Raw genomic sequence first — 8380 nt, 5'->3', positions numbered from 1 at the left:
TCAATGGAGAGTTTGAGGCCAAAGATAATACTATGGCCAAGTACCTAAGAGTCGTGAATGGAATACTGACTCAGTTTGATGAATGGTACGCAGAACATGTTCCGAGATAGGAGAACACTACGGCTGATGCCCTATCGCAGTTCGCCGCATCCGAAATCGAGAATTATCCAAGAAGTATCTACTTCCAGGTCCTGAAGACCCCCAGTATACATGTTATAAATCTGATAGCACTGTTTGGTATGGCAAATTGTTGGATAGATCTGATCAAAACCCACATTGAGACTGGATGGTTCCCCGATGATGCCCAGGAGGCACGTAAGTTGTCGGTGAGAGCATTGAGATATTCATTAATTGAAAGCCTTCTCTACAAAAGGTCCTTTGTTATTTCATACATAAAGTGCTTGAGACCTCTTGAAGCAGAGAAGGCGCTTAAAGAAGCCCATGAAGGGATTTGTGGATAACACTTGGGGCCAGGGCCCTCGCTCACAAGATAACTCGATTGGGATTCTACTAGACGACTATGCTATTCGATGCAAAGGCTTACGTGAAGAAATGTGACAGGTACCAGAGGCATGCCCCAATAATATGACAGCCCCCACAGAGGCTTACATCTATTAGCACACTCATCCCTTTTGCTATATGGGGAATGGATATACTTGGACCATTCCCTGTAGCATCGGGACAGAGGAAGTTCATTGTGGTAGCCATAGATTACTTCATAAAGTGGATTGAGGCTAAGGCACTATCCAAGATAACCACCAAGAAACTTCCCAATTTTTCTGGAAAAATGTGATTTCCCGATTTGGAATCCCATGTATCTTTGTTACAGATAATAGGCGAGAATTTGATAATGCAGAATTCAGAGAATATTACGTTAATAAAAGCATAGAGCTTTGCTTCACCTCGGTTGCACAACCACAAGCAAATGGGCAGGCGGAAGTTGCTAACATAATCATATTTGATGGACTTAAGAAAAGGGTCAAACATTTAAGGAACACTTGGGCAGATGAGCTGCTACCTATACTATGGGCATATAGCACCACCTGCAAAGTAACAACTGTAGCTACTCCATTCATGATGGCTTACGAAGATGAGGTCGTGGTGCCCCTTGAGATCACACATGGATCCCCTAGGATCAAAGCTTATGAACCAGAGACCAATGAAGAAGGCATGAGACTCGCTTTCAATCTCATTGAAGAGTTCAGAGATGAAGTTAATGCCCGCAATGCAGAGCATCAATGAAGAACCTCCCTCTATTATAATAGAAGGGTCAAAGAGAGGTTCTTTCAGCAAGGAGACTTGGTTATAAGAAATATTGAGGCATCAGGAGTCGGGGGGGAGGAAATCTAGCCCCTAACTGGGAAGGGCCTTTTAGGACGAGGTTCCTACAAGTTGGAAACCCTGAACAGTGACGAAGTGCCCCATAATTGGCACGCTTCAAACCTGAAGGTTTATTATATTTAGGAAGTTTGTGATATGTTCTTAATACTTAGCATTAGATAAATATAAATTATCTACTTATGCAAGTTTATTTCTATCATCTTATCTACCAATTTATTTAAGTACAAGCATCTAAAGAATGCAAGTCCCGAAGGACCAAATACCGAAAATAAAAGACAAGTATGAAACGAAATCAAACAGAATGCCTATATAAGGATCCCGAAGGATTATAAGTTAAATCCCGAAGGACCAATAGGATAAAAGTCAATAATAATCTGAATAAACAAAGTCTGAAAATATAGCCACATGTGGCAACCAAAGCCATGCAAGGACATAAAAATCACTCTTCTGAAGAGCCCTCCTCCTCGCTATTCCCCTCTTCTTCATCCTCTTCCTCTTCCAGACCTGCCTCGGAGGAGGAGTTGATGCTCCCTGCAACCGGCTCCCTATTTCTCCCATAAAGGGCTGCTTTGGAGATAGGACTACCCGAAGGGGCCTTACCTTTAGAACTGGAACCCCCGCGACTTGAACTGAATTGAGACCTCATGCGGGAAGTCACAGGAACAGATCCGGAGGCCTTCCCGGAGGGGTCCATAACAGGTAACTCCCAGGGGCACTAGAGGAGACTCAGGACAACCACGTCTGGATATATGCCATGAACATCTTTGACTCCCCTCTTCCTACCTTAAGCCAGGTTAACGGGGCACATCTCATCATCGTGCTCATCCATCAGCTTAGTAAATGATGAGCATCTATGGTATGAGTCCACGAGCTCTTTGCACTCCTTCTTCCTTTTCTCCTCCACTTTAGAGAACTTTCTCTCGAAGGAAGCAATCTTGTCCTCCGCTTCGTGAGCTTTGGACTCCCACTTATCCGAAGAGATCTTCATCTTATTTATTGAGGACTGCAGTGCTGCAAAGACACTTCGTATCTTTATGCTCTGAGTGGAGGACGTGGCTAAGTAAGTATTGGTCTGGCAAGGAGAATATAAAATGGAGTTATAAAAAGTTTAAGTCATAAGGGCTGAGTCCCCAAACACAAGACCTGACCGACTAGACACCCTTGGCCTGCAGAGGGTCCTGCCCCTAAGCCGACCAGCCTTCACCGACCAGCATGAAATGGGGCCTGTTGGCCAAGCAGAACCCCTTGTAGGGGTGGTTCCTATAAAATTGTTTAATAAGTGCACTTAAATGAAAGTTTATGCAAGTTAAAATGTACCTGATACAAGGATTGAGCCTCAACATTTCGTCTGCAAGTAGTTTTTCGCCAGAGGAGACAATTAGAAGGTCACAGGGAGTAACACAGTTCTTCGACCACTCGAATGCTAGGCCTGAACTGCTGAGCACCAAGTCATTGGGGGAGATACCCCTAGAAGGTTTCCAAGGGATCCTTGCACTCCCGTCGAAGTCTTTAGTCCTCTTCTGACCAGATCCAGATACTTCAAGGAAAGTAGGAATCTTAGGGACACAGTTCGCTTGCTTGACTACGTCCCAAGCCATTCTTCTCATGATCATGTCGCTCTTGGTGGCCACGGTATCAAGAGCCTCAGCAGCTGAAACAAGATGAAAAGAAAGCAGATATAATAATAAACTTGTACAAAGTTGAAGTAGAATAAAAATAAATACCCTCTTTAGAGAGGCTGCTAATGCTAGCCTCGACGAGCTTAGTTTCTATAACGAACTCCCAAAAGGGGGTTCTCCCGTCATCATCAATAAGTAGGTCACGGGCAAGAAGCTCAGCATCCAAAAGGTTGAGGATGAAGTGAGAATTGTCAACTGGACTGCTGAAGTCACGTCTAAAGTACACCCCGAGTCTCCATCCTTCCATTCTAAGATCATAAACTTCTTATTCCAATTGTAGTTTGAGTCATGAAGAGAACTCGTGTTCACTGTGAAGGAACATGAGGTCTTATTGTATTATGAGCCAGCCATGTCTGTTCATATGAGAACTTTTATCATGAAGATGCTTCGAAACATTGTTACGCTCAATTGGATGCCCAAGTCATGGCACCTCACTATGAAGAGAATGATAAAAGCCCACTCGTTGGGGTAAAGCTGACACGGATGAATCTTGAGCTGGTCCAGAAGTCTCAGGATGAAGGTGCGTGGTGGAAACCTTAGCCCGAACTTCAGGGATGCCTTGTATGTAAATAGACTCTGGGGACTGAGATTGTAATCCCTTTCACTAGGCTTAGCCTTACGAACCTCTAAACACTTGGGCCAAGGATAACCCGGCCTGATCTCTTCGACATGCCCTTCACAAAGCATACTTCTGTGGTGAAATGCATCAAAATGGATAGTACTTGGGTACTTATCCGCCCTTTTATCCAGCATGCTTTTCAGACTGTTAGAACAAAGGTTAATAGAGAAAAGGGAAATAAAAGTTATACCTTGCAGAGAGCGAATCGTAGCCCTCTTGTGCATAACCTCCTTCTTGGAGAGAGAAGATCTTCTAGGATCTTGACCTTGAGACATCTTTGAAAAGCTTGAAAAGTTGGGAGCCTGTAAAAGGCTTGAGAGAATTTGAGAAGTTGAGAAATGAAAGTGTGAATGAAAATGAACACTTCTGATCTTCTTTTATGGGGAAAGAGTTACCTGCTACAACAGACCATAACTCTGCCTGGTTCGCGTTATCAGGTACCTCTCAAAAAATACTGGAAAATAGTGGAGAAAAACAATCGAAAAATTAGAAAGGGCGATATAATAAAAGAAGAAAATGATGCAGGACACAACTTATCGTATCAGTCCTCTGATAAAAGACTGGCTGAGGCTAAACACAAGTAATTAGTCTTAGCTATGGGCTGATTATGCTAATCACCATGATTAGAAAAGCTTACAAAGATTAGAACAACATTAGGGTCTCAGATGAACAAGTTTCGTGAAGGCCATAGTGCTCACGAGTACGAGAACAAAACGTTCTCCTCGTGACTGATCAGACTACCCTGCAAGAGACCCCCAAGACCTACTAAGAGTAGGCCTGGCCGATAAGGCTATAAATGAATCCCTGAGGCCGACCAGGAGCCTCTGTAGGAGAGCTCTGAGGCCTACAAAGAGCAGACCTGGTCGTCCAGGCTAAAAATGAATCCTTGAGGCCGACCAGGAGCCTCTGTAGGAGAGCTCTGAGCCCTACCAAGAGCAGACCTAGCCGACTATGCTACAAATAAAGCCTTAAGGCTCACCAGGAGCCTCCGGAAGAGAGCCTTGGGGCCTTCTGAAGTTGTTGGTGGCCCTCCTGTGAATTTTTTTGCAAATTCGTAAAAAAGGTTGTCCTACAATGGAAACAAGTTTCACGAAGACTATGACGGTCACGAGAACGAGTTCTATACAGATTAGAGCGTAAGCGAGAACAAGTTCCGTGAAGACCAGAGGGTTCACGGAAATAAGTTTCTTAAAGAGTAAAGCATTCACTGTAGCAAGTTCGGAGAACTTTTCCTTCCGGCCGACCAGACCACCCTAAGAGTGGCCCCAAGGCCTACCAAGAGCAGGCCTGTCCGACCAAGCTACAAATGGAGCCTTGAGGCCGACCAGGAGGCTCTGTTCGAGTGCCCTAAGGCCTTCAGAAGTTATTTTGGAGACCCTCCTGTGAAATTTCTTGGAAAATTACTTGGAAAGAATAACTCTCAGCGGAAGTAAGTTTCGCGAAGATTAAAACTTCTACGAGAACAAGTTCGTTGGAGTACAAAACATCTGATAAAACAAGTTCGAATAAGTTTAATGGAGTACATGAGATCCTATAGAACAATTTCAACAGAGTACAGAACGTTTAGTAGAACGAGTACAAAATGTTCAGTAGAATGAGTACCATATGTTCACTGAAACAAGGATAGAAGAATCACAAGGGACTCTAGGACCACCATGGGATAAATTCCATGGAAAATCAAGAGAAAGAAAAGCCTAGTAGAATACATGAAGGGATAAAGTTCAGATAGAAGGTTCTGCAAAAAATAAAAAATAAAAAAATTGGAGCAAACACCCTTGGTCAGCAAGGGGCAAGAGGTCTTTCCCCTAGCCGACCAGGATTGGCCGAACATGATACAAAGGGGCCTTGAGGCCGAGCAAGACCTCCTTCAAGGCCTCCTGCATGAGGTCCCGCAAAGTTCCGGCGACCCCCTACAAATTTTTTTGAAATTTTTTGCAAAAATGGGAAAAATAGAAAAAAGTCAAATTTTTTTAAATATTTAGGATTTTAAGATTAGCCCCAATTAGAGCCGATTAGTGTATATTACACATAATTAACTCGAATTAGGGGGAATTAGTGACTCGTGTGATGAAATTAGCCCCGATTAGGGTCGTTTACCCTATTCACTCACGTGATTAGTATGGATTAGGGATAATTAATGTCTTATACATGCTAATTAGTCCTGATTAAGAAAAATTAGCCCTGACTAGGGCAGATTAGCCTCGATTAAGGCTAATTAGTGCATTCTAGCTTAAAATTAGGCTCTTTTAAGCCTAGCTAGCAATTTATACATAATAATTAGCCCCCGATTAGGGATGATTAGCCTCGATTAGGGCCTATTAGCAGTTTTCACCCTATAATTAACCTTGATGAAGGTTAAGGGATAATAAACTCTCGCTTTTTAGTCCTGATTAGGACTGTTTAGTGTTAAACACTATCCAATTAGCATGTGCAAAGGCCTTAAGTGTGTATACTCGCACTATATAAGTCGTTGTAAACATGTAGGTCGCTCCAAACTTTACGATAACACGGTAACACCCATGAAGGGCTGACACCCATGAAGGTCCGAAACCTAAGAAGGGACAAAAGTACCCCGAGTCACGTAAAGACCATTATAACTTCCACGAAAACTCGAGCAGTACTCTCGGAAGTTAGGGGCAAATGATATGGATAGAAAATACATCATAAAAACACATTAAATGCCACATTAAATACATTTGGGAATCTTGTCTGAAGTTCAGTATAGACCTGTCTGGTTCAAGTAGCAGACTCAAAACGGCCCATGTAGTCAAGGCCCACCAGCAGAGGTCGTCAAGGTCCACGAACATAAGTTGTTCACGGACTAGGCCCAAGTTCAAGCCCTGCTCTTTCCCAGTCTCCCTTTTCGGCTGGAAGAGCGGAGACATATGTCCAAAACGAATTCAAAGTCCTACAGAGAAGGTGCTCGAGTTCCTTCCCTTATAGGACTCCTAATTACCATTTAATTTAAAGACATGTCCACCATGCCTCTGAACACAAGTCTAACCCTAAACTCACCTCTATATAAAGTGCTCTACCCCTCAACTTAGAATTATGTTTTTGGCTTAATTCTCTACTCTACAAAGATACGTAGGCAGCAATTAAAGCTCGAAACTCACAAATCCTAGTATTAATTACTAACATACTCTTTTATTCCACAGCAAGTGTTTCAAGAATCAACGTAGCTTGTTGATAACAAAAATTATTTAAGCATATAATATTTTTCAAAAAACTTTTGTAATTCCAAATTTTAATCTTAAAAATAAAATTTTAAATGTTATTTGCTAATTTTTTTATTTTAAATATACATAATATATATGCATACACGTACATAAAAAATGTATAACATATTTGAGTACCATGCTTTATCCAACACCTAGCACACACTTTGTGCATGATGTGTTTAGAATTTTTGAAAACATTTGTTCCCGATTGTTTATGTCGAAGAAAAAGCTAAATTTACGAATAAAAAGTTTTTGTTAGAGCTAAATTTACGAAATTATATCCCTAAATAGGTGATAAAGGTACAGTAAAAGCGGCTAAAAGCAACCGGAAAAATCCGGTTGAATTTAGAATAATTTCAACCGGAAGTGGTTGATTTTAATATAAATTCAACCGGAACCTTCCCGTTGAACTTAAGGCCGTTGAAATTAGCAATCCGGTTGAATTTAAGTTTATATTCAACCGTTTTCCGTTAATTTTAGTGAGACTTATTTCAACCATCTCTAGTTGAAAATAAATTTAGTCATTTCAAAAAAATTGAACTTCAAAATTTAAATTTCAAAATTTAAATTTCACCCTGAAAAAAATTTCCCGCCAATGATGGTAAAATCAACCGAAAATCGTTGAATTTTAATTTTTTAAAATCAACCACTTTTCGTTGATTATATTATCTTACCATGGGTCTGTATATTATATTCAACCAAATCTTGTTGGATTTAGTCCTCCCAAAAACAACCAAATGTAATTGATAATTTTTAGGCCCCGTGTGTTAAATTCAACTAGATCATGTTGAAGTTGCTTAACCATATACTACATCATATAATTTTTTTGCAGTTGATGCATGTACAATTCTAATATATACATAAGACATGATTATTACCGCAACAAAAACCATCAAGAAATAGGTCCAAAATAAAATCCATACATATTACTAAATCATACATAATGTTGGATTAGCTCGATACCTTCCATGTCTAGATTAAAATAAGTACTAAAAAATTTTAAACAAAAGAAAATGTTTTAAAAGGTTCTCAGACCAAAGATATCACAAACAATTATCTTCAGCCTAAAGAGGGAAGCGGGTCTCCAACTCCTCTAAATGGATATCATTGTCATCTTCCTGCAGCTCCACATGATCTGATGCATTATTCTGCAAATAAGAATCAGACAATCTATTTAGACTAGGTTGCCAACAATATAGGTAGACAGCTTTTGCTCATATTCACCAAAATAGTTAACTACTTATATGTATCTAAATAATACAGGTTAAATGAATTTAGCTTGTAGTTTAAAGCAGCAGTAGTCAAAAAATAATAAAAATGTACAATACAACAAAATTATTAAAACAACCACAAGAAAAAATGACATAAAGAATTGATATATGTATATCTCCTGCAAGAGCTAGACCTCACTGAATAAAATTAAAAATCCAAGTGTCTCAGATTTTGCTCACTGGAGTGAAAATCTGTTCCAACACTGAGGCGAAAATATTGTTAACAACCTTCCTAAATAACTCCTCTAT

At 40.4% G+C, this 8380-nt stretch overlaps 1 protein-coding gene across 1 annotated transcript; it reads left to right on the top strand.

Annotated features, from left to right (window-relative positions):
• The first annotated feature begins 239 nt into the window (after window positions 1–239).
• LOC141695633 (uncharacterized) lies at window positions 240–1242 on the top strand. Its single transcript, XM_074499866.1, has 2 exons — window positions 240–315; window positions 830–1242. Exons 1-2 carry the CDS (start codon window positions 240–242, stop codon window positions 1240–1242), a joined length of 489 nt encoding a protein of 162 aa, XP_074355967.1.
• The last annotated feature ends 7138 nt before the right edge of the window (window positions 1243–8380 follow it).

This window comes from Apium graveolens, chromosome 11 (genome assembly GCF_009905375.1).
Source record: "Apium graveolens cultivar Ventura chromosome 11, ASM990537v1, whole genome shotgun sequence".
NCBI classification, from domain to species: Eukaryota; Viridiplantae; Streptophyta; class Magnoliopsida; order Apiales; family Apiaceae; genus Apium; species Apium graveolens.
Note: the sequence above shows the minus strand (reverse complement) of the source record. Positions and strands in the feature narration are given on the sequence as shown.

What these genes read in the sequence shown, in the direction of transcription:
- LOC141695633 (XM_074499866.1), top strand. Translation starts at nt 240, where the DNA reads ATGGCAAATTGTTGGATAGATCTGATCAAAACCCACATTGAGACTGGA. An exon ending in CGATGATGCCCAGGAGGCAC is followed by an intron (nt 316 to 829) that starts GTAAGTTGTCGG and finishes TCTTTGTTACAG; the next exon opens with ATAATAGGCGAGAATTTGAT.